Source organism: Saccostrea cucullata, unplaced genomic scaffold (assembly GCF_032062105.1).
Source record: "Saccostrea cucullata isolate Sc308-1 unplaced genomic scaffold, CSIRO_AGI_Scuc_v1 ctg18312, whole genome shotgun sequence".
NCBI lineage: Eukaryota > Metazoa > Mollusca > Bivalvia > Ostreida > Ostreidae > Saccostrea > Saccostrea cuccullata.
In genome coordinates this window covers 1-11,151 of record NW_026934214.1, presented here as the reverse complement: position 1 = coordinate 11,151, position 11,151 = coordinate 1, and the positions used below count along the sequence as shown (strand labels likewise).

Genomic DNA, 11,151 nt, shown 5'->3' with positions numbered 1-11,151 from the left:
GAAGAAGATTTTCAAAGATTTTTCCTATATATTTTTTTAAAAAACTTATTCCCCATTGTGGCCCCGCCCTTCCCCCGGGTGTCATGATTTGAACAATTTAGAATCTACACTACCCCAAGATGCTTCCACATAAGATTCAGCTTTACTGGCCCAGTGGTTCTTAGAAGAAGATTTTTTAACCCCTATTTTTGCCTTTTCTCTACCCCTTCCCTGTCCCTTCATTTTAATAATTTAAATTCCCCTTCACCCCAAGGATGCTTTGTACCAAGTTTGGTCAAAATTGGCCCAATGGTTCTTGAGAAGAAGTTGAAAATGTGAAAAGTTTACAGACGGACAGACAGACGGACGGACGGACGGACAGCTAGACGGACGACGGACAAAATGTGATCAGAAAAGCTCACTTGAGCCTTCGGCTCAGGTGAGCTAAAAAGAGAATCTATTGAATTTATGTGTTTCACCTTCAACTGTTATCTACCAAATATTGACATGTTCATAGTCTTTTCATGCCATATGGTCATTTACATTCCCCTAACCGCAATATATTTTGTTCTGTTTGAATTTGGTTTTCTATTCCCCCCCCTTCATTTTTTTTTTAAATCTCCCTAATAATAAAAATTAGGCAACCCCTCATCTATGCAATGCTTTGATCATAGTGAAAATTTTCCTCCAGAAAATATCTGAAATGTCCACATTAACTGTAAATTTGTATGAACTATAAGTAAGAATTCTACCATTTCCTATATAAGTAAGTGACCAGAATGCTCCTACCTTTCTCTGACTTTGACCCAGCCGGTTTTTCACTCGATGTAAAGGCTCCAGAGAAATCAAAATCTTCCCTTGTAATTCTCCAGAGTCTCTCCTCTATCTCTATAAATTAGCGGCATCCTTAACATTGTTCCCAAGGTCAGTGGAATTGTTCTGATCTGTGAAAAAGTTAAATAAAAACATTTACAAAACCTCTCCTAGGTAATCTAAATTTAACTGATGAATATTGTAAATAAAGCAAGTTTTTGAGGAATCATTGAATAATTGTTAAGTGAAGACAAGAAGATCTTATTAAAACAGAACTTCCTGTTTATATAAACAATTTCTTTTTGTTTGATATACTTTTTTTGACTAACTTTCTAAATATTTGACTTACTTTCAATTTGACTTACTTTCTTTCTGTTTGACTCACTTCTATTTGACTTACTTTCTATTTGACTTGCTTTCTGTTTTGACTTACTTATTCGTAGAATGAAAGTCTCTGGCGTCCAGGGTGCCCCTCATTTATCTTCTTCGACTTCCAGTTTATTTACAATTTACTTTCTGTTTGACTTACTCTCTGTACCCTTGTAGTATGGGTTCTAAAGATGATTATTTTTATGCGCCCTGATCGATAGATCCGAGGCATATATTGTTTTTGTCCTGTTTGTTTGTCTGTTTATCTGTTTGTCTGTCTGTTGTCAACTTTAACCTTCGCCATAACTTTTGAACCGTGAGATATAGATACTTCGTAATTGGTATACATACATCACTAATTATTAAGTTCTTTCAAATGATACCAAGGTCAATGACCTTGTGATATTGACTGTGACCCTTTTGCTAAAAATAGCTTTTTCGAATTTTCGCCATAACTTTGAACCATGAGAGATGGAGATTTTATATTTGATATATAAAAAAATTTTAAAAAACAGAAATTGGCACTTTCTCTTTGACTTACTTTCTGTTTGACTATCATTTCTGATTTCAACCTCTCTGTTTGACTTACTCTCCGTTTGACTTACTCTCTGTTTTATTTACTTCCTGTTTGACTTACTCTCTGCTTGACTTACTTTTTGTTTGACTTACTCTTTGTTTGACTTACTTTCTGTTTGACTTACTCTTTGTTTGACTTACTTTCTGTACTCATGTCATATAGATTCTGTAGGCTGTCATTTCTAATTTCTGCATTTTCTGTTTCTCCCTCTTCCTCATCAAATGCTATCAACCTGTAAGAAGAAAAGAAATGTCTTTAACTTGAATAATAAATTTTTTTGGGGGGGTGTAGAGTGAGAATAAAGAAACAACAACAAAGAAGAAATATTCTGAAGCTTATTATGCCAGTATAATGCAACACATATATTTTGCAGTAAACACATCAGTGAGGTATATAACAAATGCAAATACAGTAAACAAAGAATATCATCTAAGTATACATACATGTACATGGGGCTTATTAATTTTCATCAAAGCAAAAGAAGGGGTTCTAATCACATTTGGTTTGGAAACCCTTGGTTTGGTTTGTAAAGTTGAAAATTAAAAATCACAAATTTCAGGCCATTTTCAATTTTTCTTTTACTAAGTATTTCTTCTGACCAAATTACACAGTCTGTACTTCTGACCTATGCACTAAATCTAATTCTCAACAAAATTAAGACTAATTCTCTATACAAAACCACAGGCAGCCAATAAAATGTTAGCCTTAAAGTGGTGGTTTTGAGTAGAAGGAAAGAGAAAAGGTCCACCTTATTTTATCATTTTAAAACAAAATACTGACAATTTCTTCTATTCTTACTTAAAATTAACACTCTTACAGAAATTAAAACCTGGAAAAATGATCACTAAAATTTGTTAGTTATTAGTGCACATGAATATCTCTACCATTAGTTATGAGTAAAGAATGTGTTAATCTTCTGAGTGAGGACGATATAGAACTCTAGTTTATAGAATCTAGATGTAAGAGTCTTGATTACAGGTGCTTTTAGTTTCACACACATGATACCTATTATCTTCACTTGATTCTGAACACATTTCCTGTATCTGTGAAGGGAGACTACTCTCAGTGTTAGCATTCTGTCCTAGATCAGTGCTAGGATAGTTGTCTCCCTCTCCTTGAAAGAAATGTCCACACTCCGGACAAATCCCCTCGCTTGAAAAAATAAAGATTGCTTTACCGTTTACATACTTTAAGCTAATATTCTAGACAAAAGAGTCACCCAGATAGTCCATTTATTCAAATTAAACTGAAGTTGATCTCTGTATGTATTTCCATTAAAGAGAAGTGTATTGGTGTATTAATCTTCCTATAAATATACATGTACATATTACATGTATATAAATATAAAAAAGATACAGAATTAAGCCATACAATAGTCTATAAGCCAGATAAGATTTCCTGTGACCCACCCTGCCTGTTATTACCTCTGGTCGTCCTCCTCTGTGTACCCTAAGACAAGTGACTGTGACTCTTCATTTGACTTTCTACTTGTGCACTTTTTACAGCTTAACAACAAAATACAGACAACATAAACATTACAACAACAATATAACAAATCATGGGTAAGCACAGACAGGAATTTCCTAAGCAAAAGCATTTCACCGTCATGCAATTTACACTACTATGTATTAACAATTACTAATTTTCTACTGGCATGCAATATATCATTATTTTGAAACTGGATTTTAAAAATTTTTGGAAACAATAAATACCTGATAATTGATTTGCTACAAATTTTTTACCCAATCCCTTTTTCTGCTAACCAATTGCTATCTTGATGACAGCTACGTACACATACATGCACTATTTCCCGGACACTTACTTGCTGGGATCAAACTCCTCGTCAGTGGTGTCTCGCTCTGCTGGTTCCGATTTTGACGTTTCCTCCGATAACTTTTTACTGGGTTCAGCCAGTTCCTAAAACAGAAAACCAACACTTTAATTTTGTGGGGATACATGTAAAATCAAGCCCTAATGGAGCTAAGATTTAATCAGAGATGAATCCACAAACATTTGGAATACAATAATATTGATACATGTATTGATACATGTACCATCAGCATAACCCTTTTTGGAAAAGTTTTTCTTGTGCACATTTTTAGTCTTAGATTTTGTCCAAACTATAACCCCAGTGTCCATACTTAAAACAAAAGGCCCATGGGCCACAACCCTAACCCAAGTCAATATGACCATTCTGTTCTTCAACAACAAATTTGTTCCCTCTATATAGTAATACCTGTTAACTTTAATAGCTAACTGTGACCCCCCCCCCCCCCCGTGACCATACCCACCTGGATAATGATTTAAACAAACCTGAATATACACAACCTAAGGATGCTTCCATCTCAGTAGGGTTAGTTGTAATTTGGCCATTCTTGAAAAGATTTTTTAAAAATGTTTTTATATACTGGTGTACTTGCATTTACCACGTACAAGTAAACCTTTGATCCCCTATAGTGGCCAATCCTAGCAATGGGGGGTAATGAATTGAATTAACCTGAATTACACTACTGTAAATCACTTTTTATTTACGCGTAATTACGCGAGATAATGGGTTCGCAAAAATTTAATTCTCGCGTATAAAAGTATTCCTTACGATTATATAGAGGAATAACAACTATTCGTGAAAATTATGTTTCCCTTACAAAGTGTCAATGCCAATCTCGTGAAAATAAGGTGTCGCGAAAATTTAGTGATCTACAGTATCTCAGGATGTTTCCAAATAAATATGTATAATAATTGCATTGCTATTATTGAGAATTACTGAGAAGAAAATTCACAAGCATTTTTTCCCTGTGTAAAAGTTTCAACTATCAAAACTGCTTTTTAAAATTAAGCATTTATTTCAAACTTTCTTTCTGATCTGTCTTACTTTGATGATGTTGAATTCATAATATTGGTATCCTTTAAAGCTTTCTGCCACAGCTGTCATGGTGCGTGAAGTTTTCTCCCAGAAGTGGAGCAGCGTAGATTGGTAATTAGCGAGGACGTGAGAGAACATGTTACAGCGAGATGCGGCTAACAGGTCCACCTTCTGCATCACATCCAACTTCAGCTTGTCAAACTTGGCCTTCGTCTTTCTAACCTGGGCCTGCACCTGATTGAAAAGGAAAAGGTTATTCTAGATTCCTTATTTTTCGCGAGTACTTATTCTCACGAATTGGCTCTTCAACGTCAAATCGCAAGAATAATAATTCGCGAATGGATGATTGATCAAGAGATTTTACATATTTTTCAGCACCAAAAAAATAAAAGCGAGTAATTTTATTTCGCTTTTGGTGCTTCTCATGAAAATACATGCTAATTAATTCGTATAATTATGTGTATAATTAGGAATCTACAGTATTCAATTTTCTTGATTGTTAATGTTACATGTACTTTTACAAGCACAAAAATGATGGTTTATAATTTTTTCCCCAGTTCAGAGACTAGCATGAATATGTATACAGTGAAATATCAGTATCTCAAATTTGAGCGGACTTGGACAAAATTTCCAGATATCCAGCAGCAGTTTGAGATATCCAGAGTTGACTTCCAATGTCCAATCAATAACTTCTTGACTCCCGTATCTTTAAATGTAATATATTTGTGTGCTGAATGCTTTGACCTACTTTTCGGAACTTTTCCAGTTGTTTGTAGGTGTCAGGATCGAGTTCCTCAGAGACATTCTTCATCCACAGTAGGGCCCCCCTGTACTCCGTCCGGGCTGCCTCCATCCTATTTATAGTCATCAGAGTGTCAGATATGGCACGGTATCGGAAAGTCTCCACTTCCTGGTACAGACGTACTAGAGGCACTCGTAGTGATAACCTGTCAAATCAAAGTACTGAAAGTACTGATGGGAGTTGATTATTAAATTAATTCGATGTATGATTGATTGATTGTATATTTTTTAACGTCACTCTCGAGAATTTTTTTACTCATATGGAGATGCCACCACTTGCCGGTGGAGAGCTGGAATTTTTTTTACCTGTACTCGGCACCCATTGAGCAGAGAGGGATCTTTTTCGAGCCAGCACCTGCTGCGACACGGGACCTTGGTTCATACGGTCTCATCCAAAGGACCGGTCTCCAAGTCCTTCGGTGGGATTTGAACCCGAATTCGATGTATGTAACCTTGCCCACTTTTCAAATTATACTTATATTAATGCTTCTTGATTAAGGTATGTGAGAAGCAAATGCATAAGCTAGAGGATTTCATGATCCTACAGAGTCAAAGCGGTATGGTTTGTTCTACTGTAAATCACTTTTTATTCACGAGAACTTTATTTTCGAGTAACTAAGCGAGACAGCGTGATCGCGAAAATTTCTTTCTCGCATATATATAAGTACTACTCTTTACAATTTTATAGATCAATAACCACAGTTCGTGAAATTTTTTGTCATGCAAATAAATAGTTACATGTAATGACTATCTCGCGAAAATATGGTGTCGCGAAAATTTAGTGATCTACAGTAATATGAAAATAACTTGAATGATATGCGAAATCTTGATAGATTAACCGTTTTCCTCACAGATTTCGTCCTTATCTTAGATGAAGGTATGGAAATTGTACTTTCAGTATCTAAGATAAAAAGATGTTTTAAGATGAAAATAACATTCAAGACAAATTTGAAAGAAAAAGAATTTGTATAAATTCAAATTAAATATAAATATATAAAATTAGATATATATATTTGAATTTGTATGTATTTGGTCTTTTTTCCCAAAAAGTGTATGCACTAGTATTTCACAGATTTGTGTTAGAGGGAAATTGGATACCTCAACATCCATCCGCGTCCTCAATGTGCCAACAATTTGCAATAATCTGTTTCCACTCTTTATCTTGCATCGTCAAACAGTCATCTTATCACGCAAATTGACTTTTACTATACTGTATGACTACACAACTTTCCATAAACAGAAGAAATTAGCAAGCTTTATATTGCGCTTCCAAACATGTATAGTTTGTGTAGTGACACATTCAGTAATATTGTCATTGAGGAAAAAGAAGTAATCGATATTATATCAATTCTTCATCATGTTCATGTGAACAAAGCCATAGGTCCTGACTGTATTAGTCACAAAATGTTAAAATCCACTATTTATACTGTTTATAAACCACTTACACTGCTGTTTAACAGGTCTCTATCAGAAAAAAAGTTTCCGTTTTTTTTTTTTTTGAAAACTGCTCATGTTATTCCTTTGTTTAAGAAAGATGATCCCTCCTTAGTTTCTAATTATAGACCTGTGTCGTTACTATCTTGTGTTAGTAAAATTATGGAGAGAATTATTTTTAAACATATGTACAATTATTTCCATTACAATAACTTATTTTATCGATATCAGGCGGGTTTTTTACCAGGTCATTCAACTGTTTATCAATTACTAGAAACGTATCATAGTATTGTTCAAAACATTGATGAAGGTAAATCTTGTTGTATGGTCTTCTGCGATCTTTCAAAAGCTTTTGACAGAGTTTGGCATAAAGGACTTCTTTCTAAATTACAAACTTACAGTATATCAGGAGATCTTCTTCAGTTGGTTTTCTAGTTACTTGTGTAAAAGGTCACAAAGATCTGTTATCATCAAAACTAGATATTTTTGCAGGTGTACCCCAAGGTTCTGTTTTAGGACCCCTATTATTTCTGATATAATTATGTAAATGATGTTGCTGTAAATATGTTATCATTGTGTAGACTTTTTGCTGATGACAATTCGCTTCAACATTCTTCATATAACATACTCGATATTGAATATAACTTAAATCATGATTTACATATTCTGGAACTTTGGTCAAATCAGTGGCTTCTAAAATTCAACCCTTCCAAAACGAAAGTAATTTTTTTCAAGAAGAAAAACATATCTGTTATGTCTAAATTATTTTTTAAAGGTGACAGACTGGAGTGTGTCCCTGTTCATCGTCACTTAGGTCTGTTGTTATCACAAAACCTTAGCTGGACTGAATACATTGATAGCATTGTAAACAATGCTTATAAGAAACTTGGGCTTTTGAAAAAAAATTAAGTATAAAATCGGCAGGACACACCTTTCAAAATTGTATGTCACATTTATCAGACCCTCGCTCGAATACACTTCAGTTGTTTGGGATGGCTGTTCTAATAATGACGCCGAAAAGCTTGAAAGATTCAATTATCTGCAGCTAGAATTGTTACAGGACTTCTAATTTTTGTGTCAAGAGAAATACTTTACTTTGAAACTGGCTGGGAAACATTAAAAGTTAGGCGCTATAATGCAAAAATGACCACGGTGTACAAAATTCATAATGGTAGTGTACCTGAATACTTAAATGACATTGTTCCAAACAAGCGTGAAAACATTTCAAAATATAATACCCGTAATAAGGAACAATACGCTGCCCCAAGATGCAGATTAGAATTATATAAAAGGTCTTTTATTCCTGATGCTATGAAACAGTGGAATTTACTAAAGACAGAAACAAGGGAAGCTATCTCACTCAATGCATTTCGAAAAAACCTAACTACAGAAGTAAAAAATCCCCCAATTTATTTCTCATTTGGCAAACGTTATACCAATATAATCCATACTAAACTTAGACACAACTGTATACTTAACTATGATTTACATAAAAGAAATATTATTAATAGCCCATTATGTTCATGTGGAAAGTATGAAGATGTTTATCATTTCTTTTTTGCCTGTAGAAATTATCCAAATGCTAGGAATAATCTTTTTAATCACCTGTTTTTACTTGATGAATTGGTCAATATTGACACAAATTTGTTATTATGTGGTGATGTAAATTTGCCTCTAGAAACAAACACATATATTTTTGCTGCTGTGCATAAATTTATTGACGAATCCTGAAGATTTTAAATTGTTATATTACTGAACAAATATTTCACTTGTATCTCTTTTGCATTTAAATTTCTATGTACTACATGTATTTTAATGCATGACATATGGTTATGTTTAAGGAGAGGAACTCGTAAGTTGAAAGAACTTGTTTCCAATCCTTTTGTTTATACGATCAAATATATTCAAAACATATTCCACGCTTCTATATTACGCTTTTCATTTACTATCATTCCGGACACAAAGTAAAAGGCAGAAGTTATATTAATCCATACAGTAGGTCACTTCTGCAGCAATGGGGAGATCTTATCTAAAGCTACGTATCTAGAGTATTTCAAGATCGCAAGCACACACAATGCCCGTACTCCAGCATGCTAGAGGTTCACGGCGAGATACGTTCGACTTGGCGCCGCGTAACTAAGGAGGGTAGGGACGTTAACCGAGGCTCTAACTTGTAGGAGTAACAATGCCCGCTGAGTTATCAATCAGCCTAGCCAGGTGCACACATACACATGTATTCGTAAACAAAACAGCTAGCCTAGACATGAAGTTTTGTTCTCTGTATTCCAATTTGACTTTAAATTTTATAGTACATCTGATTTGGGGGGAAACCCCCCCCTCCCTTTTGGGCAAATACGGACAGGAGAACTTCTGGAGGACACTGTTTTCTGAGGACTCTGTGTTTTCTGTCGGAGCGCTGATCTGACGAGGAAGCTTCTGAATGCAGTCCTCACATAGACTGTGTAGGCACGGCAACAGGCAAGGGTTCTGGTAGTCATGGCAACAGCTGGAACACTTCAGGAAGTTAGAGTCCACCAGTTCAGCCAGAGTTTCCTCAGTATCTTCCATTCTGTCACTGTACATGAAAAGAATGAGCACTGAATTTAGTTATGCATGCAGTGTTAACAGATTTTAAATGCACAACTGTGCTCACTTTAGAATTATGCTCTACAAATCTTAGTCTATGGAATACAATGTCAATAATATCCTCAGATCCTAGTACATGTAAGGTGATAAATGGAGATTAAAAAGATAAGGCATATTGGATTTAGTTTAGCTATAAGTTCAGAAGTTTTCAATTTAAATTAATCATTTATCTTTTTTTATTTGTATACAATATATATTTCAGTGTTTACAGAATATTTGAACAAAATAAACCCCCCACTGTAAGAACTTATTGGATATGTTTGTACTTTGTGACTGGAAATTAGCAGTGCCAGTTTACCAAACATTGATTATTTAATTGTCTGGGTGTCAGGAAAGAGTTGTCATATTTCCTGCTCCAAGTCAATATTCATCCCCTGAGAGCTCTAACAAGAAGGCTATTACATTCTTTGTGTTTTAGGGTATTTGTGTTATCGGGGTGGAGATCATCATTAAATCAACTTTTTCCAATATTTCTTTGGTGATTAAACATGATTTGTAAATGTTGGTATGTTTGTTTAAAGTACTGTTTTAGAAATGCTCCTTGTTTAAAATAACATGGTCGTGATTTTTGCATACAAATGTATGTTATGTATTTTACATACATTTAACTTGTTGAAGCTTATTTGAAATTTTAAATCTGCATAACCATTTGAACAGATGATTTTTTTTTCTTAAAAGATTCATTTTGTTTTTCAAAACAATATTGACTTTAATTAGATTAAATTATTACATGAGGAATAGTCTTATACTAATAAATAAGGAAAATACGAGTAAATAGACAAAAAAAACAATTTATTCAAAGCAATTTGATGAATCTAGTTTATCTTACCTATTGGTATATATGTCTATTTAATTCCGTCACCTATCTCTATTTGCTGTTTCTATCTGATGCTGAATTGTCCAGCCAGCCCTTGGATCTGATATTCTGCTGACTCTATGACTCGTCAGGTACAACTCTGACGACCTGCGATCACCAACAGCGATCCTGACAACTAAATCCGTAAACTGCTATATAGTCTGCTCTCATTTAAATCTACCAAAATTGAATTCACTTTTTTTATTTCCTTTCTAGCATTTAAATTACTCCTACTTATTTTGTTCCTACATGGTATTCAGACATTGGGGTGGAACCTGTCAATGGTTTAAAGCTGGAGATGATTTTCTGGGCATTGATTGGGTCATGATCAGATCAAATTGACGGCTCATAATGACATTTAAGTCAGATACAAAAAAGAAGTATTGATCCATGTACAGCTATTTTAATGTTATCTCACACTGGTTGTCATATGTATTTTTGGAATTTTTTTATCAACACAGAGATGGAATTTTTTAAATAAATGTGCATTAAAGGTTTTTTTTTTAAATTTTATTAGCATTTCTATCCATTGTCACCTGCTCTCACTTGTAACTGAATGAATATTAAGTCGCGTAAATTTATTACAAGACTGAAGACTAGATACCTCCTTATAAAATGAATTTCTAAAACAAAATAGATATTTCTGATTTTTTTTTTTACAAATTATATTTGAGTTACTAGTGAAGTGCACATTTACACATATTTATAAGTTCTGTGGTGTTGCACTTTGGTCTACAGGTAAACTTTGCATGTTGAGGTAAATCCATTTAATGAGGATAAATCATTTAAGCCTCTAAAGTTTCTTATTTTCCC

General features: G+C 34.1%; 1 protein-coding gene across 1 annotated transcript; it reads right to left on the bottom strand.

Annotated features, from left to right (window-relative positions):
- Positions 1-867: 867 nt before the first annotated feature.
- LOC134240204 (islet cell autoantigen 1-like) lies at positions 868-9,404 on the bottom strand. Its single transcript, XM_062722306.1, has 8 exons — positions 9,193-9,404; positions 5,350-5,548; positions 4,611-4,835; positions 3,561-3,655; positions 3,163-3,243; positions 2,744-2,890; positions 1,879-1,970; positions 868-923 (listed from the first exon to the last, which is right to left on the bottom strand). Exons 1-8 carry the CDS (start codon positions 9,402-9,404, stop codon positions 868-870), a joined length of 1,107 nt encoding a protein of 368 aa, XP_062578290.1.
- Between the last annotated feature and the right edge of the window lie 1,747 nt (positions 9,405-11,151).

What these genes read in the sequence shown, in the direction of transcription:
- LOC134240204 (XM_062722306.1), bottom strand. Translation starts at nt 9,404, where the DNA reads ATGGAAGATACTGAGGAAACTCTGGCTGAACTGGTGGACTCTAACTTC. An exon ending in AACTGGAAAAGTTCCGAAAA is followed by an intron (nt 4,836 to 5,349) that starts GTAGGTCAAAGC and finishes CTTTTCAATCAG; the next exon opens with GTGCAGGCCCAGGTTAGAAA. An exon ending in GAGGAGTTTGATCCCAGCAA is followed by an intron (nt 3,244 to 3,560) that starts GTAAGTGTCCGG and finishes TTTGTTGTTAAG; the next exon opens with CTGTAAAAAGTGCACAAGTA.